Source organism: Rattus rattus, chromosome 2 (genome assembly GCF_011064425.1).
Source record: "Rattus rattus isolate New Zealand chromosome 2, Rrattus_CSIRO_v1, whole genome shotgun sequence".
Classification (NCBI taxonomy): Eukaryota; Metazoa; Chordata; class Mammalia; order Rodentia; family Muridae; genus Rattus; species Rattus rattus.
The window spans coordinates 145,163,215-145,186,466 of NC_046155.1; the positions used below are offsets into that span (position 1 = coordinate 145,163,215).

Sequence of the window (23,252 nt, forward strand, 5' to 3'; positions counted from 1 at the left end):
ATTGACTAAAAACAAACAAACAAAAAACAAAACAACCCCCCCCCAACTTTCTGAGTTATCAGCCATCAAGCTGCAGTATCAGGGTTTCCTAAACCTAGTCTGGCCGAGATTCCAATTCTTATATAAACAGACTCATTCTACTTACCTCAACATGGATGAGTAAGGCACAAGCAGGAACAATGCAAGTGAGAGAGACTGAGGAGCAAATATTCCAACTCCCTTTCCAGGGTTACGAGTTCTGTTGCAGTTAATCAGCAACTTACAGAAACTTAACTTTCTGCACACTCTGCAGGGCATATTCAAAAAGGTTGCTAGCTCCTTATATATGTGCTGCTTCTGGCAGAAACTCCATCATCACACCTGGTTTGTCTTGCAGGGATAACTTCATAATGCTGTTCAAATCCAATCACAGACATAGCTATCCCTATGCCTGAGTTTGATCTGCCTTCCCTTTCTGCGGATGGCCATTCCATTTCCAGTAGTACACTAGTAAGTGGAGTAGCAAGTGCTACTCATTTCATTCTGCTGGTGATAATCCCACTGCAATCTCACAGCCGCTGTTCTACCAGACTCCCCACTTATGAGGACTCAGGACTCCAAAATCCTCTAATTCAAATTCCTCGAAAATTAAAGATTTCCTGATAGTAGGGATTTTATTGTTAGGGCCTAAAAAGTCGCATAGATGTGTAGCTTCTGAAGTAAAATTAAAAGCCGAGGAATGTGATTAACTAAAGAAATGAAATAAAAATAAAGCATTTGTAAGATTTCCTGGCATCTGCAGTTGCTGCAGCAAGCCACCTATTGAAGAAAACCAAATACTCTGAGGACTAAATAGAAAAATTCTTAATAAAATCCACTATCCACTTGAGGCTCCTATCACCAACTTAATACACTCAAAACTCTATTAAACACATTCAACAAACATTTTCTTTAGTTCATTTAGTCCATTTCCAGATTCTTGTTCAAAGCAAAGAAAGGGCTAGAGTTTTCACTGACCACCGATAGAAAGGATGTCTTTAGGATCGTATTCTGTATTCACTAAAATTATGATTTTAGAAGTGTCAGGGGAAGGAAAGTCAAATTTTTTTCTCTCAACTAATGAAAGATATTTAACATATATGAATCCAATGATAAGGAACTTAAATGTTAGGTTTTTGCAGTCCTTGGCTTAAGTTCATATCCTGTCATTAACTAGCTAGTTAATACAAGTCTCTTAACTGTGCATTAGGAGAGATAAATTAAATTAATGAACTAATTAAATAAGAGAATAGCCATTCCATAAGTGCTATAATAGTTTTATTTTCATGTATTAAGAATATTTGTTTAGTAATACATATGAAATATGGAAGACATTTTTAAAGAATCATTTCCTTACAATAATCCTACTGTTTCCCAAGTCAGTAAAAAACCTCATAGAAAATGTATTAATTTAGTTTCTGATATTCAGAGACAATTACACTGTCGTTTTAAAATTCAAATGATGAAGTACATCCTTGTATTCAAGCATGCAATCCCAGCACTCCGAAGGAAGGCTGAGGCCAGAGAATAACCTAAGCAATTTAAAGGAGGATGAAGAGGATCCAGAGGAGGTAAAGGAAGAAGAGAATGGGAGAGGATGGAAAGAGAAGAGAAGGAAAAGGAGAAAAAAACAAAGAAGAAAACAGGACAATAAGTATGCTTTAGAGCCCATGCAGGGTCTCAAAATCTTTTCTGTCTTGAATGGTCACACAGTTTTACATATTGTGTCTATGTAAGATCTGTACACATCTCACATGAATAGTTTGATGGGGCTAGTGAGACAGCTCAACAGGTAAAACACATGCTACACAGGCCTGATATCCTGAGTTTGATTTCTGGAACCCCAGTAGAAAACAAAAGAGCTGACCTCAGTGTGACCTCCTACCTCCTGCAGAGTCCTATACACCTCTCCTTCACACGCATACACATACATACTACATACATACATACATACATACATACATACACACATACATACATGTATACACACACACATTCACAGCTACTACTGCTATTACTACTAATAATTTTACAAATAAATCATTTTTTATTTTGCATTCACATATAATTCAATGCTAAATAAACATAGACTATTTCGAGAAAGTAAAAGTGGTTTTGTTGTTGGTTTTTTAAAACATATTTGTTATTCCTTGAAACATGTCTTCAATTGGTTATTTTTCCAATACACCTAAAATAAACATCCACAGACCATCCAAGACTGCATAACTGGTAAAATGAAAGACTGACATTTAGCCTCATGTGGGTCACCTCTGTTAGGTAAGCCTTTGCCTGAGCTAGACCCCTTCTGCGTGGGCGGGCTCCTCTGCTAGGGCCAGCTTGCATAGACAACACTTCTCATGAAACTTTGATCTCAAACTATACCACAGATGCAAACCCACCCTTAAGTAGGGATCTGTGGTTTTTCCTTGCATATCAGTCAGACCAATAACAGCCATAGACAATTGGGGAGTGTCATTACTAACACTTCACCTTAATGCCTTTACACAAGTTGACATTTTCCCAAGATTTTATTTCTCAAACAAAAATGTGCACTGAAAGACCTCTTAGCTTCGAGAGAAGCTAAATCTAACAGTCATTTACTTCTGTGGTATCTCTCATGGCTCTCTCTTCCTTATTTCCTAAAGTAATGAATTCTCTTTTCTTCAGATGGCTGCTCCCTTTATGAAGGGCCTTGGTTAAATCTCAGATCCCAGGCAATTAAAGTTATTTCCTAGACTTTTTTGGCCTTTGTAGATTCTTAGTAAATATTATTTTAATGTATTAACTTATTATAGGCCAAACAATGGTCAAGTTATTCTTTAGTGGCCCAATGAGTCATTCTTAGCTAGTGATCATGTTACTCAGGACATTAAAATGTAGTAAGAGAATATAATTCTTGTTCATGTACTTTCCAAGAAGTCATTCACAGTTAGAGTTCACCAGAAATGGAACCATTGCAGATGCACAATGCTGAAGTTAAAGTCTCCCAAAATCATGACCTAATAAATTGTTTTTGCTTTTTAAGGTGTCTGGCTTCAGAAACTTTGTTATAGCAAGATGGATAAAAGAACATACCATTCTTCTCATTATATTATTCTATGGATGAGGAATAAGAGACAGCTCTTTTCTGTCTGCCTTTATGGTTTTATTCCCTGTATGCCTCTGCCAGTTTGTCATTTTTATTGACAGAACAAAAAGAAGAGAAACAACCTTTCTGTATTCCACACCAGTGATATTGTACATGTCTGATGAGTAGGGCAGTGCTCACCACTCATCTTTAAAACATTCTGCCTCCATAACACTACGCTATTCCCTAGCCATTTGAGCTTGTTATTATAGCCCACAGCCAATCCTGACTGTACTCGCCCAAGGCACATTTCTAGCACACATCAAACACTTCCTCAGTTCAGACCATGCTTGTTCCTCCACTTAACATTCTGTTGGTAAACTCTTATTTTCCCAGTCCATCACCTTTCTGTCCTTCTCTGGGATAACCACTGTCTATGTTCATTCTCTGAAGGGTCACAGAGACACAAAGGTTACTGATGTCCAGAAAGAAAAATTCACTTATTTCTGCCCAGAACTTAGTGTGTACTTGGTGGCGATGGAATTAATTCAATGATCTTCTGTGGTACACCTATTCTATGTATTCTATTCTTCTGTGGCCTTTGCTTGTAGCATACAGCTTATAAGAGCCCAGAAATGCTTTAAAAATTCCCCTACAATTAGAAACACAAAGCAGAAATGCATGTTTATGCAAGTATGCAAATATTAATATATCTACCTTTATCAACAGAGGCATTAAACACTATATAGTGCTTAATAATAAAACAGTTAATTATTAAATAATTAATTAAAAAATCTTTAACTCAACAATTTATAATTAAAATATTTAATTTATAAAACATTAAACATTATACACACACACACACACAGACTTCGACTTGTGATAAAATTTTCCTTTAGACTGAAAATACTTGTAATATACCTAGGCCACTGAATACCACAGCCAAGCCTTGTGTAATCTTAGGAAAAATGTTTTATTTAAATTGTTGAAAAACCACCCAACACCAAGCCAACAGTGAAAACTGTTGAATGGCACATGTAGATTATTAAGGGCTTGGCTGGAAATGGGAACACCAAGTGTGCTAGTACCCACTATGAGTTTGTGTTAAAGGATGGTGTCTGTTAAATGAATACCAGTTTGGCCCTGAGGTGATAGGGGATATCACGAGTGCTTGCCATCATTTTAAGGACAATGTATATGTGTATACACATTTGGTAGGAAGGAGAAGGAGAAATATCTCAATCCCGTGGGAGCTGTAGAGCAACTTGATTGCCCATTTTCCAACCATGAAGAACTAATTAGTGCTTTACTTTCTATATTTCATATTGAAGTTTATGAGAAAGAAATTAATATATATAATATATACAATATATATTATTAAAGCAACTATAGGTTGAGATTTGCTAACAGCTTTACCAAACTGTATTTTAACCAATTAATTAGGTAGAGAATAGAAGCAGGTTCTGACCTCAATTTATCAATGGATAGAAAACAAATGTATGACCACAGCCAGATTGCCAAACACACCCAGCAATGTATAGTGCAGTTCAGTTTAATACTGGAGAATAGAGACCTTTGTTTCACCTTAAAATATGAACCTAAGAAGTTACCATGATGAAACCCAGAATGATCTGTGCTCCATAAGTTTGTCTCTGCTTCTTACTGTGACATACAGGATTCAATTTGAAACAATTTGGTCTCTTTATTCACCAATTGTCTATATCCAAAGCAAATTTGACGTCACAAAAGTGGAACTCAGAGCTGACATTTGTGCTATGCAGCTGTCACCATTGGCAGTCCTCTCATCTACAAGATGAGATCATTACCAATTCCTGTATGAATGTGTGCAGTGTGAATCTGTATGGCTGTGCATGAAATATTAAAATTAAAATATAAAAAAGTACGATATACCCCTCACAAGATTCCCACTACCCTTTAAGGCTTTCATTAAGAAATACTTTGATGTAATGAATCTAAGATACAGTGTATTTGGGGGAATTGGCACAGTATTAAATTTTTATGCACATTGCCCCTTAAGAAGGAAGGCAAACATGGGAAATGATCCAGATGGTAATGGAATTAATCTGATTAACACATCACAAAAATGGCCTCATAAAAGTAGAAATTGAATGTGGCACACACACACACACACACACACACACACACACACACACACACACACACAGAGAGAGAGAGAGAGAGAGAGAGAGAGAGAGAGAGAGAGAGAGACAGACAGACAGACAGACAGACGGATGGACGGACACACATACACACACTTTACTTTTGTATAACATACAGCTTATTCTGTATTATTTTATGTGGGGACTGTTATTGGGGATAGAATCCAGGAATCTGACCACACTGTACCGCTAAGCAACATCCTCAAGCATACAACTGTGCTTATTATATGGGTGTATACAGTACATAAGTCCATGTCAAGAGTTTGTATTTGGAACCAAACTTTACAAAAATCAACATTGGAAATAATGTGTCAAGTCTATAATGGGTTAAGTCAAGCATAGAAGAGTATAATGCATTCCTATGCCATCTCCTGGTCATTAGTAGAAGTGCAACTCCAGAGTTCTTAGGCTTCTTCATGTGTATCTTGCAGCTATAATGTTTGCTGAGATTAATATTACTGCTATTGTTGTTTTGCACAGAGTATTCAGGCTCAAATTGAGCTAAACTATATACAAATCTGTCACTTTCCACACGTGTGAGATAAAAGGTGAAATCTCCTACTAAATGGGAGAAACACTGAACCCTGTATGTCCTGAGTCTTGGCATTGGTGCCTGTTCCTACCACTCTGCATACATTTCCCATCAGCCCGTTGTTTCTGATTTATTTTCCACGAATGTAAATCACACACATTTTATGGATAACCATTATTATCTTGGCACTCCAACCTTGCTGCTTATGCCCATTAAATTATGGGTTCACACTGCAGCTCTTTATTAATTTTGTGACCTTAAATTTACTAACTTCTCTGATACTTAACATCTTAATCTATAAGGTAAGGATTCCACGAAGTACGGGAGAAGCATTAAATACATGAACCCAAGAGAAATTCAGAGGAAAATCATTACACATAGCAAATAACAAAAAAATTGCTGTTTTAAGAATTATTGCTTGACTCTTAGCACTGCCAAAAATCACACCAGCAGGACTTAAGAATTGGAGACATGAAAGTCACAGCCCTGTACAAACCCCATGGTTAATGTAGGGCAGCATCTGTACTCAGAGAGGGGGTCATTACAATCATCGTCAGTTTAACAAAACAAGCCACATGTGAAAAAGCTAGTCTTTACTATTATATAGCAATTTTCTTTTGCAATAGAAATAGAGTAAAATAAACATTATGGAGAGAATCTTCTGCCATTTTAATAGGCATGGTAGAAACTATTGCAAAAACCTTCTCTATTTTTATTTCTTCCTTTATTAGTTATATCCTTTAGCCATTTTAGCTTATTATTTTATTTCATGGTTTTTTTTTGGGAAAAACAAACAGGATAATAAAATGATGAAAATTCAATGCAAAGTCATTCCACTGGTTTACCAGCATGGATCACAGTCACCCTTTAAGCACATGAGAACAATATCATTGTGATTTGAATTTACCATTGGCTCTAAGACTGGCTATAAAAGTGATCAATCCCATCCCTGTGCTCTGCAGCTTCCTTGCCTATAATCTAGGGCAAGATCAGGAACCACCTCAGAGATTAACTGTGAGGATTAACTTGGTTGAGCATAATCAGTACATAAATTATAGCATTATAATATTTTATTTCAACACAAAAGGAGAAAATGAATACTGCAGACAAAAAGGATAATAAGAAACAAAGGTTAAGAAGGATTTCTCTTGCTATTTAATTCGGCAAATTCTTGCAGAAAATGTTTTCCCCAGCATGAAAACCAGTTGTGTCGATGACAGAATGAGATTGTGCTCAGTAGGGTAAAATTACAAGTGCCTGATAAGAACATCCAGATGTCCTGTGTCAAGAAGACACAATCACATGATTCTGGTGCATGTGCAGGTCTTGGGTATTGCTGCCTCCATATTGTTGATTGTGCTAATTCCCATGTGCTTATACAAGATAAACAGTGCGACTTTTGCCTCAGACTAACTAAGTCCCCTGATTTGAAAGGAAATTTTCTCTTTTAATTAATGCCAGTGAACTCAAAGAGTTCTAAGCTTTGAATTTGGAAGCTGTGATTTCTAGATTTTCATATTTACAGGAGGTTTCACATTGAGATAGAAATCCACTGCCCTCTCCTTAGAGTCTTGATCTGATATGCCCAATACAGGAGCTTGGATCTGTCTCTTTCAGATTCACCCCAGGAGATGCTCATTCTCACACAGTGAAGAGTATATTTTGAGAAACATTCATCAAAGCACACATATATTTCTGGAAAGGAAAGATGAAATTGCCTGGAAGTTTTTGGATTTCTAATGAAACCTTCATTTTGTCCTGTCTTCAAACTAACATATTTCTTTCACTTATTTTAATGTCACCCATCCTTCCATCTCACGAGAACATTTAGTTTCAGCATTCTTATTAGGAGTATATTTCTTTTTAATGTGGCATTTTGCCCAAATATATGATTATGCATGCCTGGTCCTCTTGAGCCCAGGAGAAAGTACTAGGTACCCTGAGACTGGAGTTATAAAGGGTTATGAGCTGCCATATGGGTGTTGGAAATTAAACCTTGATCCTCTGGAAGAACATCAAGTGTTCTTAACTACTGAGCAGTCTCTACAGCTCCCATTGGTATGCTATTAGAATGATTCTATTTATTTATTTAACAATTTTTATTAGATATATTTCTTTACTTACATTTCAAATGTTATTCTCCTTCCCGGTTTCCTGTCCATAAGCCCCCATTCCCTCTCCTCCCCCTCCCCCATATGGGTAGCCCCCTATACATCCCCCTTACTGTCCTCCCTCCATATTTTGTTTGTGTTCTATGTGTGTCTTTATGTGGAGACTTGATTCTATAAATAGCATTGGGATTTTATTAATAGAGTCTCAGAACAACAGACTGAGGTCCAAGTACTGTCTATCTGGAAGAAGATGGGCACATAATTTAAATTCTCTCTACGTCTAGCTCACCCTAGGTATATATTAGACATAGTGTGAATATTGCTAAACCACAAGGGTTAAGTCATAGAAAGTAAGTACTTGGGACAACTCCAGAGACTGACTTTATCTTCAGTCATGCTGGTTGGACTGTAGTCCACAATTCTCAATTCTATAAAGTAAACAGTTGAAATAAAGATCTGTACAGAACATTAAGAAGCAAGGATTCAAGATATTTCTACAATGTTCCAAACTAGAGTGTCAGGAAAAGAGCAATTTCCCCTACTTTTCTTGTGAACTTACTTGTCAAATGAGCTCACATTTCTCTCTGTGGAAGAAAGAAAAAGAGCTAGACTCTCAATAATAACCGGCTCTTTCAACCATATCTGCCTTTTGCCAACATGTCACTTCAATTTTTCACACGTCTTCTAGTTTCTTTTGTAATGCAGAGATTTTTTCCCCATTTCCTACCCAATGCCAAAGGCTTAGTTACTGCAAAGATCAGCAAGGAATGATCTTCAGCATGCGAAAAGAGGAATTTGTGTGTTTCTAAGGCAGAAGGACTCCCTGTTTGTGAACTTTTCTTTTGATTCAAACTTCTCTTTCCCATGCACATAGCATTATAAAAGCTCTCTGGTGCAACACTTTTCTGGATGATTTGATAACACTCAGACGGGGCCTCGCCTCTAGGAAACTACTTCAAGGACCCTCACTTCCAGGGCTCTCACTGTGTCTAGACTTGTCTGTATGTTTGCTTTTCCTCACTGATGATATATATTTCTGTGGGTCTGACATTATCAGGTGAGCTTGAACAATGAACTCTCCTCGAAGTTATTGATGTGACATTAATAGAATATACTCTTTTAACAACAGAATTTGGAGCTTTTAGACCTAAACTGGATAATATTACCCTGCTTTCTTTTTAATTGAGGATAACAATGGACATTTAAATTAGTATTTCCAAATGGGACTGGTTAAGATGATAAATAACTGGCCTCTGTACTGTACTCCAGATAGTTTACTTCACAACTAAGGAAGAAATGTCTTCACAGTTCAAGGTAGACTTGAACTTCTAAACTTCTTTCCCATTAAGATTGGCTTCCTTGTGTATAGTAGTGAGAGAAGGTTGATATTAAAGATCCCTTTCTAAAATGCAGAACACATTGGTAGAATACGCCTTGCCAAAACATCTAATCATGTAATAATGGTGGTTGTGTGTTGAGTTGTACTTCTCTCAGCTGGACATTATGATTTGCATATATTATCATAATGAATCCTCTTGACAACTTTATGAGAGGGGCATTGCTATTACCTTTCCATGGACCAGAGGAAGGTGGCAAAGACAAGTTACTTGCCATTATAAATCCCCATGATTCTAAATCTCTGATTTTGTAATTTTAGAATTTAACTCCATATAATAGAGCAGAGATCACGGTTCCTTTTACCATCGACCCCATCACTAATAAGTAAGTGCTTCTTGACCCTAGGAGGATACCTTAAGTGAGATTATGAACATTAGGAATTCTCATCCTCATCTTGGCTGGAGAAAGGTTCAGTCCCCATAGGAGGCATGAAGAAAATCTTCATTAATCCTTACTGACATCTTACTTAGTTGGACTGCTGAAGCCTGGTGTGGCAATGTACCAAGTCCTCACATGATTTTCAAAGCAAGAGATGTACAAATGAAAAGAAGGTCAAGGTGGGAGACTCACTGCCCATAATCTTTAGTTATTTGATTATCCAACTGATGAGAATCTAGAGTCCAATATTTTCTTTACAGGAGCTCTCTCATGTGCAGTATGCCTAACAGATATGTTTATTTCACATCCCTATCAAAGCCCTACACCATTTCTTCCCCCTGAGCACAATTTTAACATAAATTAGGCTATAATTTTGTCATTTGGGCTTTACTGGTCAAGAATTTTGAAGTCAATTTGATAAATGTATTTATTTTCAGTTTTAATAACTTGCTAAATGTCATGTTACTCATTGAGATATGTTAATCTGAACACCAGATTTGTTACCTAAGCAAACCTACCTTAGCATTTCCCAAAAGACAGGGTATAGCTACATGCTACACATTAAGATACACTTAAATATATTTTAATTAGTCAATCTTGATATTACTGCTATAGACTTAACCCATGAGGAATAGTTTCTCAAATTTCTAGGATGTACATTTGCATAAAGTAGTTTCGATGATCAGATTTTGATATCATAAAAATATTGCTTCAAAAACAATGCTTTACATTAGAGCATAAGGGTCAACAGTCACCATGTCTTTCAAGGTTAATTGTGTGCAGCACTGAAAATCATTAACAACTACCCAGATGACCATGGGTAGTTTAGGGCCAGCATTCATTTCTAAAATTAACTGAGCACACAGCAGGAATGGACTCTTCTCTGCTGTAATTCCCTTTGCCTATAACCTCTGTGATTCACAGTTGCATGTGGTTGGAGATATCCCTTTTTATATTGTTTTATATTTCCCTGTAAGTAGGATCCTCCTAATGCATTGAAGGAACACGTTGTTCTTATGTTTCCTGATAAGAAAAGAAACTTGTTGAGCAGACTGACATGTTAGAGGAAACCCTTTAGGAAGGTCTGGGGTTTGTCTTAAAAGAATTTCACTCCGAAGCCTTAGAGAAATCTCATTTACTCTAAGCCTCAATTTTCCCTCTTGTGAAATGTAGAGGTTTGAACTAAACAGAGTCTTTATTTGCAGCTTGTCTCCCAACAGAAGACTCCTTAAAGTACACTTGAAGGGATTAAAGCACTCCAAAGCAACAGAAAACAAATTAGACACAACTGCAGTGCAGACCCCACTCCTGGTCTAATGACATCTCTCAGTGTTTGAGTTCATTTGCAGAAGGTGTTGACCATTTGGTTGACCTTCACTTTGTGTCTGAGAAAAGTCATTTACTGTCAATAATTCTGTGTTCTCTTTACTTATGGAACAAAGCTTATATAAGTTTTTGTGAATGTCTTCTCTCGGTCACAGGCTTAACATGATCTCTACACTTTACTTCCTCTTGCTCACACATGACTTCCTGTTCGATAGTGTACACACATGACATATGTTTTTGGAAACAAACACAAACTCAAGAGATTTGTAGTCTGGAAAAAGGATAAATTTTTCATGTTTATTTTTAAGCATAGCTATTTATAGGAATATATATAGGAACCATATATGTAGACTAAGAAGCGCACTGTAGCTCTAAAGCTGCCTTGTACATTGGTCACAGTAGGAACCCAGCAGGCATGGAATAAGTCAGCTTCTTTCCCATTACTATTTTTAAAAATGTTTTCTATAATATAAACTATTTCTTCATGTAACATTTGTCTACAATTTTTGATTGTTTATAAAATTAAAATATTGCTAATGGATGATGAAATCGATAAACAGTAAAAAAAGAAATCAGACAAATTTCTATATCTACCCATGAGGTGCAAACAACCTATCTTAGTTATTCATTAACCCCCATGCTCATGGCTTTGATCTGATATAATTTATACACTGTATGTGTATTACATCATAAATAGAAGCCCAAGTAAGTACATATACACTTTTGTGCTAAATCACATTCTACGTGATTAAAGTAAATACCTCTAATTTTCATAATGTTTAGCAATGTACACAGAACCTACCAGATGCTGCGACAGCAGAACAATCTTGAGACCAGGGGTCCAGATACCAAACCACATTTACCGTCCCTATGATTCCTTTTCTCTATCATTCTTCCTGTTAGATAACAGGAGTGTCTTGCTAACTTGAGACCATTCAACTGATCTGCATGTGAGGTTTACTTTATTTTTCTCTCAGTACAAAAGAATTTCGTGAAAACATTTCTAGGAGTTGAAAACAGTGTCACAGGGTTTTCTTTGTTCCACAGAATACTCTAAACTTTTTTCATGTATTAGTCCTGGCTCTACACTAACTTTGTTTGGTTGGTTATATGATTAGTAATACTTGCCTCACTAAAAAAATCTGCACTTGAGGATGAGCAATATCTTCATGATGTTGAGACTGAAGATAAAATACTTCTAACCTTGAGTAAGTGGAAAGCATATAATTGAAACTTATGAAATGGTGTGGTTTAATGACTCCTGATTTACACGTGGAGCTTTATATAAAACTATTGCTGTCATTTATTCAATTTGTGTAAATTTGTATGAATGTCTCAGTAGAAGATATGTAGTTATAACTAATCTACTTTACTGGCCAAATGACGCAGGTGCTGAGTGACTGACAGCACTCTCATATTGTGTAAATAAAATCATCCCGGACAATACTAAAATAATGAATATAAATTCATAATGTATCTGCTTATATGAACTTACAAGGAAATTTTTTAAATACTACCTATTATTTGGATGACTTAAATAATCAAGCCTTGTCTATTAAGCTGACATTTAGCAAATATTCTAACAGTGATTCAGAAACAGTTACACATCTGAATCCACAAATCATACATGAAGAAATGTTACTTAACGCCTCAGAAATATCAGGCATCTTCTGATTCCATGTTGGACAGTCAAGTTTCAATCGTATATATTTTGCTTTGGTGAAATTGCACAGTCAATATATAAACATTTGAATTGTCATTGCCACTGGTCATAAAGAAAATGTGATCTACAAAGATTCTCTAAAAAATGACACTTTAAAGAGTGATACAGGATTTTAGAGATGGAACTGCAGCCTCAGAAGCAAATCCATTCTCTTTCACAGACTTCTGTTACAGACACTTCTCTGATTCATTTACAGAATGATACAAGTCTTAGTGTGTGAAGGAGCTAAGTGGGAAACTCATAGTACCTCTCACCATTTCATCACAGTTAAAGTGAGACTCCTTCTTACATCAAATGTATTTCCTCAAAAGTCTTTTTGTGTATTGTTGAGTTTGTAGTTTTCCTGTCCTCTCTTCCTTTTACCTTCACAATGGCTTCATCTTAAGTTTAGAATAAGACTCAGAAGAAATGGGAACCTATCATAGTGTACAGTATCATCTGGAAATGTAAGCATCTGGTATAACTACTGATCGAGGGCCCAAGGAGATGTCACAGGTGAGTCCTTTTGGGAGGACAGTAACCAAACATCCTGATAGAAACCATCAGATGTTGGGAGGCTTTCACTCCTTCCTTCCCTGCTATGTGTTACTCCATCTCAAGCTACTTGGAAGTTCATAATCCAAAGGCATCAGGGGCATGGACACTGCATAAAAGAACTAAGGTCTAGCAGCTGAAGCACAAGCCTCCTCCAGCACCCCATGGTTCCTTTTCAGGGAGAAATGTTCTTCCACCCATTTTCTCAGTCCCTATGTGTCCTCTTTCTGAACTCGACATACTGCCTTGGAATAGCAATTTAGTCCTCCTGCAGAATGAAACTATTTGAAAAGTACAATCATTCTATTCCAAAGCTATTCAACCTTCTCATGCATTAGTGTTCTTTGACCACAAGCATTTGTGTACACGTTAAATGGATCTTTGTATTAGGTACATTTTCAAATCATTAGCTTGACTATAGTTTTTGAACTTCTATGTGCTTTCTAAACAACGCAGGAAATTAACCTCTTTCTTTTTTAACTCCATGGGGTTCACTAGGAAAACAGAAGAAAGCACTTTTCAGTTGTTAAAGGTGTACATTCAGATTTCTTTCCGAACAAAAGAAGGAAGTCTAAATCAGGATTTTTGCTACTGTTCATGACCATGGGATCATGGGATATCTATCTGATGTCTATGTGATGACTGGTTATAAAGAAAAGGGGAGAGCAAACTTAAGAGACAGATGTCAGTCCTTCCTATTTAAAAGGCAGACTTGTCTGAGAATCGCCACCCCTGTAGCAGAACATTACTCTCAAGCACTGTCTTGCCTCAACTACAGCAACTGTTTCAAGGGAGTCATTCTTTTACTTCAGGAGAGAGGTGAACACCAGGCTTCTTGCAGAAGAATTAAGCAGCTCTGAGGAGCTCTACACAGAGAGACACGTGGCCGAGTGTGTGTGTGCTTGCATATCAAGAGTTTCAGCTTCACATTTCCCATACTTTCAAAGGAACTTTAGAGTCAACAAGTGGCGATTATAATTCTACGTGTATTTAGTCACCAAGGGTGTAAGCATGTGAAATGCAACTGCCTCACAGAAAGAACCACCAAGACTGTCAGCTAACAGGAAACCCTGTCACAGGTGGTGTGACTGAGGCACACCACGATGCTCCACAGTACGTCAGGTCCATCCTGACTAATGCAACTGTCTTGACAGAGCTTTACAGTTTGGGTTTTAACCTTTATGAGTGTCTTACTACTCTAAGAACTTCTGATTACTGAAAGGGGAGATTTCTATGAAGTCCATTCTCTTCTAGCAAGTGACATACTAAGAGCATCACATTTATTTTCAATCTGTTCACCATCAGAAGGCAACTTAGGATCTCGTGCAATATACTGACCCAGAACAGCTAAGGAAATGGATTGCTAATTATAGAAATTCACTTTAAGTCCATCTTGTATATTTTCTTTGGCAAAATGAAAATACTAATGCTGAAGAATGTGTGTATCTAATTTCAACTCAGAAGAACTTAACATTTTGTAATAAATGTGTTAACTTTCAGTATTAAAAGTATCTATAGAAATAAAGACTTTCATAGACAGGAAAGCTGATTGCCCTTGCATTATAGAACTAACAAGCAATGGGTGGAGACTATAGCGCTTGCTTATTCAAATGACAATTGCTTTAAAAAGCAAATGGACTAAGGGGCTCAAGAGATTCTTACAGTCTTTCACGCCACTGAAGGTTTGGGCTTCCCTTGTTCCTACATTCACTGTTTAATGAATATGTCACGGGGCATCTACTTACGTATAAACTTTAGACATGTCCTATCTTCAAGAGAAAGCAGAAGTCATTGTTAAAACAGAAGACAAGAGTAAATAGCCAGGACCCAAAGACAAACTTTATTAGGCTGTGAGTACTTAACATGCTATTCAAGAGCTTATTACTTAGGAAAGTCCTATGAATACTGGGAAGCAATGTGGATTCCTTCTACAAACATAAGAAAATACACTGAAATAATAAGCAGGCCTTTAGAGGAACTAAAATTCAAGTTTGATTTTAGCCTGGTAAAGTCACTTGGGTTGTAAGTTCAAGGAAAGACCAAATCCATCAATATTTGAAGCTACGTAGAACAGTTTCTGTATGAAAAGTTAGGTTAGGCAGGCCTGGAAGAATCATGTAATTAGAAACAGAAACCGGAATTCATCGTCTTACTTTTAAGAACTTGCAAGCCTGCTTCATTTTTCTCTCTCTGAATCTTGTACACTTGTGTGTATTTCTACTTTGTTTTCAGTGAGTTATACAATCCGATACTGTCTCCATTCATGCGGATTTGAAAGAACCCCCACCCTGTGGGTTATTTTATTTCATGGAGGCCAAGGGAAAGGGGTTGCTGCCAGTCGGGTGCTCAAGGCATGCAGAAGAAATTCAGTCCCAGGCACTGAAACAGGCCACCCTTGTGCTGTGCTTGTGGGAGAAGAAAGCAAACCCATCACCACCTCTGAGACTGGGTCCTCAGCAGCAGTCACAAAGCACTTCTCAGTCAGCGCGTTTGAAATCCCCTCTAAAAATAGGTCCTCTGTACTGGGGCTGAAATTCTCATCAGTGGCCAGTGATGGAGCACAGTGTCCGATTGTTTGTTTCCAACTAGGTTCTTTTCTGCTTCAGTACTGTCTTATAACTTTACATCTGAAGCCTGCTCAAAATACAGCCAAAGTAAGTCACCTGCCACCGAGCCCACTCAAGATCTCAGTCAGGCCACCTCCACCAGAGGAGTTTAGGATGATGTACAAGTCTTAGCACCTTCTGTTTTCTCTGGCTCCCTGACTATTAGAATCTGCTTCACAGGGGTCCTGAGTTTCCTAACTACTAGGAGGGGTCTAATGTAAACACGCACTCTGGGGAAAATTCCCTTCTCTCCCTACTTCCTCTTTATGCTGTCCTACTTCTGCCTGTTCGCTGTTCCTGACTACCAGGCTCCGCGGGAGTTGGGGATGGGTAGGTTCCTTTTTCTTTGAAGGGAAGCACTTGGTCCCTATAAGAAAGCAACCCTGGTACTTTTTCCAGGGTACTAGGGGAACTATAGACGGTCTCTGCTCTATCCAAGGATTCTGAATCTTAATCACTCAGCTAGCATCTTGCTTAAGTGGGAGGTGCCTCTCCCCAGAGGAGCGCAGCCTCCTGGCTTGGGGCCTCATGCTCCTGGACTCACCTGGTGCTGAGGACAAGTGCTGGCAGCAGGGGCAGCAGGTAGTGTGCAGCGTTGAATTTCATGTCGCCGCCAGCTCGCGTACTCCTCCACTGGACCCTGCTCCTTTGCTTCCTCTGGTCAGTTGCTGCTCAGCGTCCTGCTCTCTACCCCCGAAGCTCGGAGCCCTCTTCAGAGACCCACAAAGACACGGATAGAGGCTTCTTAAAGGCAAGGACCAGAGTGCGAGTATCTTCAGGAGTGATGTCACCCGGGAGCCCTGCCGGGATAGTCCAGCGCTGTGCTCAAAGCGCACAGGGCGGGTGTAGCCGCGGGAGGAGGAAAGGACCCGCGTCCAGGTCGCTGCCCTGGTAGCCAGCTGTACTTGGTCACTCCCGTGCGCACTGGAGCGGATCTCCTCTTCTCCGCTCCTACTGAAGACAGAAGGGGAGGGTGGTGGCAAGGACCAACCTCTTTCTCCAGTAATTGAGCTGGCGTGCTCCGCAGGGTGAGAGACAATTCGCTGGGAAGGACTCCAGACTCTTTAGGGTCCAGAGCAGGCGTCTCTCACTAGCTTGCTTTTGCAGAGATGTTGCTTGGAGAGTAAGCAAGCTTAAAATACTGCTCTGATTAGATGCGTAATGGCTTGCCTGCTGCGGATGGAGTGGAGCAGCAGCCCATGCACACCAGAAGCCAGCTACCCAGATGAGGTTAGGGGTCTCTAGCACAGAAAGGAACCAGAACCAACACAAAGTCCGCGGCTCTGGGTTCTGGTGCGTCCACGTCTTCCTCTCTTCTGGTCTCTGCGTCTGTCAGCTGCTCAAGGGTGTTCAGCTGGCAGCCGGAGTTCATACACCTTCAAGGGTCGTTTTCCTGAGGAAAGAATCATGAACCAGAGCACAGAGACATTGGTCATTAATTCAACAGTAGGGGTATTTTCTGTGGTTTCTAAAATGTTGTATACCAAGTGGCTAATGCTTAACAACACCTTTTTAGAAATTTTAATCAGAAAAAAGAAACACCACAACTTTAATGCGATCTACCATTTTGCAAAGTCTTTTCAAGAAGAGAAAGGCTGACCACCTTCAGAGATTTGAAACTCTAAGATGTTTACATCATGCTCTGTGTGTGTGTGTGTGTGTGTGTGTGTGTGTTAGAAGTGTGCATGGCAGTCCTCTCAAGAATCAATGTACTAAAGTAAACATTACTGTTTTCCCACCACATATGTGACAAAAACAGGGACCATCAGTATATGGACTGGACTTTTCTTTCCTAAATAAAGAATTAGTTATCCCAAGTGCTAAGACAGCCTTGCTGCTCAGATGAACTTCACCCCTGAAATGGGTCTACACTAAAGAATCAAGCACATGGAAGACCTAGAGGACGCAGGTGCCAACCCTAGTGTTCAGTTAATGGTCTATGTTCTGCTCAGGCAATTCACATAAGTAACGCTTTAAATAAGAACCTGCGATAAACTCAAAAGTGAAGACATAGCTGTAGATATATAAAATAATATAACTATTAGCAGACTCTTAAAAGGGCAGGGATGCAATGCATTAAGCTTCTAATTACTGTTTTCTTCCCGTTCTCTTCTTCTGAAGTTAAGTTTAAGAGCACACCTACTGAAGAACTTGGCTATAAAAGTCTCAAGCAGTCAAACTAGGAGTATTAATGTTTTCAGCGAATATCAATCTTTTTTTTTTGCAGTAGTAAGATCCACAACAGACACAAACCAGCTCCCTCCTGAACTGTTGTGTTTTAGAAGAAAAAACAACAAAATAAGAAACAAACCAGAAACAGAACAACAGCGGTATGAAAACCTAGACCCTGGAATTCAAAAAAAGATAAAGGAAGGAGATTCGTGGAGTCTTGTTTTGTTCTGCGTTCTGCTATGCAGCCCAGTCAAACCTCAAATGTGCAGCAATCCTCCTGTCTCAGCCACTTGGGTGCTGCCCTACTTGTTTTTAAAGATGATAAAATAAGTTGTATACTAATCAGGTCATGCCACTTTGTAATAATAACAAAAATGTGTATAGCAGGAAATAACACTCATCTGAAGGATGCATTTCTACTTTCATAGCACGTTTGGATTGTATAGTTTAATGTCTTCACCACATGAATCCAGGGTGGTCATCTCCACTATTTTCCATCTCTGTAGGCATCTGATTCAGAGTGGTCAAGCACCTGACACAAGTCACTGGGTAATTTTTACAAATGAGCAGCTGTTGAAACACTTTTGACCTTACTCCAAGATTTATACTTTCTTGAGGAAAAAAATATGTTGTGAGACTATAGTGTAAGTCTCCAACATAGGTTTTATTTCTTTATTATTATTCATGCAACATGAAACAATAATGGAAAAACTTCAGATTATTTACTAAGGAACTGAAGAATTACTGATGCTTGCAATGAGTCCTCAAGCCTTGCTGTACTCTGTATAGGACACCTATAAGAGTCCTTCGTAGGGTGTTAGAGCTTCAAGGAGCACTTGGCTCAAGGTGGTCATGTGTGGAATTGGGAAACTCTTGCAAGATTAGAAATTTCTGGGTCTGAATTCAAATGCAGACATTTCTTAGTAGACGCCATGCTCCTTGGGAAATTCTAAGAGTGTGAGGCTCTTATTTCCAAGACATTATGTTCACTATTATGAAGGAAAATTCAACTAAAGTAGATTCTCTGTTTCAGGGAGCCAGTGTGATTTCCTGAAGGTGCAATGTGGAGAGCAGCTTCATGGGACCAACCTCATTTAGGAAGAGTCTTCATACTACCTATCATGGCCCAGGCCCAATGTAGAACAGCAATAAATTGCATGTCATTACAATGACTTTATATCAAGTACTTAAACTTGGAGCCAATAAGAATGCTGTTTTGAAAACTGGAGATGGGGATAACATTTGAAACATAAATACATAAAATATCCAATAAAAAGTGCAAAAAAAGAGAAAAGTTTCATTGAGATATAATTCTGATAATGAAAAAATTTACCACTCTAAAGCATATAATTCAGAGTTTTAAATATTTTCACTACAGGACAAAAATCAGCACCATTATAGAACTCTATATATTTTTTTACCAGCCACAAAAGCAACCACAAATGCCCATTAGAATTCACTCACCACAGCTCCCCTTATCTCTCTCCCCATCTTTGTTGAGCCCCATTCTTATATTTGTCTCTACGACTTCACAGAGCTCTTAGCAGTTCAGATTGTCTAGCACTGTTCAGTCTTTTGTGATTTGTCTTGTTCACACTTATGTTTCTGGTTTGATTCGATCATGGCGTGCACCGCTTGCACCAATACTTCATTCCTTTCCGTTGCTGAATGGTGCTCTGCTGAATGGACATACCACACTTTTAATTCAAAACTGGCAGCTAGCTTTTTAAATCTATTATAGATCATTCTGCCAAAACAAGCATAAAAGATTTTATTTGGAAACATTGATTTTGTATTATACTGGATTAACAGTGGGTAATCTGCCAATCTTATGCTTAATATTTTGAGAAACTGTTAAACTGCTTTCCAAAATACTAAAAATAGTGCATAAAGATGCCAATTTATCTAGTTCCTTTTTGTTATTATTGATGTCCTAGGTAGTATGCCATATTATCTTCTGGTGACATGATTGCCCATAGTAAGCATCATGTTGCATAGTAAACATCTTTCCATAGAGTTAATGGTCATGTTTACACATTTTCGGAGGTGTGGTTATTTATAATTTTGGCCCATTGGTTTACTTGAATATCATTTTGGGTTTTAAGAGTTCTATATTTACTTTTAATTCAATCTCTCTGGGGACAAATGATTTACACATTTTCTGAATGAACAGTTGATTTCATATCTTCTAGACAGTTCCATTTGGAACAGAGAGGTTTATTATGTAGCATTTATTTATTTTATTTTATTTTGTTTATCATATAGCAGCAATGACCTTGAACTGATGACCTGCTTCTCTCCACCTCCCAAGTGTTGTGATTTTAGATGTGTTCATTTCTGCTTCACTGGGCTTTTACTTTTGATTAAGTCAAGCTACTATTCCATGTTACTTATGCCTTTAGTAATGTATGTTTTTTTTTTCTTACAAAATGTGATAATAGCTTTATCTGTGCTTTTTCTGAATATTATGTTATTTTAAACTCTGAAGAGCAGTCTTATCTAGGTGTGTTGTCATGGGCTTTTAATTACAGATCAAGAGACTGAGGGAGGGGGATAATAAAATTGAGAGCAAGGTGGAAAATTTAGCAGTACTTTTGTCTTTGAACAAGCTACAAATGACTAGGGTTGCATCCCGGATATAAAGCACTGACCTGGCATATACAAGTCTTTGTGTTTCATGCCTATCCCATGTTACTCCTAATCCATTTAGAATAAATTTTTAAAAGTTCATAAGAGTAGTACAACTTTCATTTGTTGAAAATGTTATTCAGTTTCCAGTCTCACTACGCTGTTGTGTTGTTTCTTCTGTCTCACATTAGTAACTTTATTTTCTCTCCGTTTGAAATAGGATGCCATGTCTCCATTTTGTAAACTCTAACAGCCCCTTGCATTTCAATTTTAATTGTATTGTTTAAAACCCTATGGTTTTGTTCCTGTCTTGGACATGCTGTTTTTCTGGGTTTAATTCTGTATAGTATGGCTATGGATCTGAATTATATTTTTAGCATGGAGTTCTTCATTGACCTTGTAAACATATTTTCTGGCATATGTTGAGACATTTTAACCACATGGAAACCTTTGATGACGCTTCCTCTGTCTCCCACATTTTCAACCCAAGAATCAAGCCTTCCTTCTGCCTCTGTCTCTTGTGCAAGCAAACACCTAGTTATGCAAATTTTATACATATTTATTTATGCCTCTTACTCCAGTCAGTAGAGCTCTGTCCCTTGGTCCTTCATCTCTTGATTCACAAATAAACTGTTCGTCTTCAAGGAAATTCACTCAGGTGTGTCACTGTGGCTGAGGCTCACTGAGCTGAAGATACCTGAGTATCTACAAAGCCTCTTGGAGATTACTGTCGAACACATATTCAATGTACCTAACTGTTCTCTTCATTTTTTGGTTCCATACCCTTTTATCTTAAAGAACGTTTCTCCCAATCCATCTGTAGAATTCCTCATGATAATTTGTTTTCAAAATGTTCTCTTTCCTCTCTTTTGCTTTCTCTTTCCCTCCTTCCTTCCCTCTCTCCTTACCGGATGAGCAATAACAATCATATCCTATCAAGGGGTAATTTTACTCTAGAATCTTTCCTCTTACCCACTGACTGAAGAGATGTCTCTCCTAAGAGGCCTTGTGGAATTTTGCCTTGGTATTTCATTTACACCACACTTTCCTGTCCATCATCAAACTTTAACATGTTAAAAATAGACAGAAAAATTCTTAATTGTTCTAAGGGTTAAGAATGATAATAGTATTATATCAAATTATAACTTAGAAACATTTCTGTGAACCAATTTTAAATTTCTACAGATAGATATATACATCTGGGAAAGAAGAACTAAAAGAAAAAAATTGTTTACATGTTTTCCTGAAAACTTGTTTTCTAGGTTTGGCCTCATTGTTCTATCACTTCTAATTAAAGACAAGAAACTTTGTCTAATGAGGCCAATTATCCATTTGGAAAAAAAATGTCAAAATTGTCCTGAAAAAATTAAGAGAAAAAGAGCCAAAAGAGAATTCCTATGATTTGTATATAAAACCATAAGATTGCTAATAAAAACAAAATAAATGATGTTAAAAGTGCCTACCCCAGTGTTTTAAAATTTGTCCCTGAATGGCTTTATGTTGTTGAATTGCATCCTCCCCAGTCTTTCTAGTTTATGTGAATAATCTAGAATCCCTTGAGTGGCAGTTATGCGCAAGGAGACCTCTTTTGACCCACGCATTCTTCCCTGGGTCCTTGCTTTGCTAGTAGTACTGAGGGTGATGAAGTTAATGCACAGGCAACCCTCATTAATATCTTTAACTAATTCCTTTGGGGGATGAAGGTTAGAGGCAACATCTTAATATGTAGACCACGCTAACCCTTAATTCCTGGCAATCCTCTTGCCTCAGCCTACCAAGTGTTAAAATTATAACTGGGCCATATATCCTGATCCTAGTTCTTAACATTACGTTCACAAGATTGGAAACCCTTTGTCCAAATGCAAGGCTTGCACTGTAAATTTAAACTGCTTTAGGCTAACAATCGCACAGAAAATCCTTCAGGCCTCATCACTCCCAATGAGGTCTTTATAGGGGAAATCTTTTGATGAGCATAGAAATGCCTTTCTATATGAATGTCTTTATGCTACAAGGTTTTTGAGTCTTTCTGTAGCTATTTTCAAATACTGTCCCATTTTTAACTTGTTAATTAAGAAATCTATTCATTTTTTAAATAATTAAATTATCCCTATATTTACAAACCAATAATACATCATTTGATAGGAATAAATACGTTTTACTTTGAAGAATATATTTTTTCTTTTAGTGGTTATTTTAGCATAGAAACTTAAGCTTTCTTTACTTCCCATTCTGTGATTAAAAAAAAACCTTTGAAGACAGCGCTGCCTTTGCTAACTGTGACACTGGTCATTTTATTTGTCAAAGGCAGCCTCTCATCACACTCAGTTTTAATTTGGATGAAAATTAATGATGAGACTTATGCTTCTAGGCATGAAGGAATAATTAATGCCAAATTTTTTTCTTCTCTTCTGTACAAAATAAAAAAAAATTGAGAAAAAAATAAAATGTGACAATTTATAAACCAGAAAATTAGAAATCGGAAACCACAAAAGAGCTGTGTTGCACCTGTGTCTACTGAAGCCTTACAACTTCTGTGGCATAGGAAGAAGAAGGATCACAGGAGTGTCGCACCAAGGAGC

At 37.7% G+C, this 23,252-nt stretch overlaps 1 protein-coding gene across 1 annotated transcript in view; it reads right to left on the bottom strand.

Moving 5' to 3' along the window:
• Positions 1-16,553, bottom strand: part of Luzp2 (leucine zipper protein 2) — a 372,256-nt gene extending 355,703 nt beyond the window's left edge. The window contains exon 1 of the mRNA XM_032893527.1: positions 16,418-16,553. Within this exon, the coding sequence (XP_032749418.1) occupies positions 16,418-16,479 (62 nt within the window). The 5' untranslated portion in view covers positions 16,480-16,553. The remainder of the gene's footprint in view (positions 1-16,417) is intronic.
• Between the last annotated feature and the right edge of the window lie 6,699 nt (positions 16,554-23,252).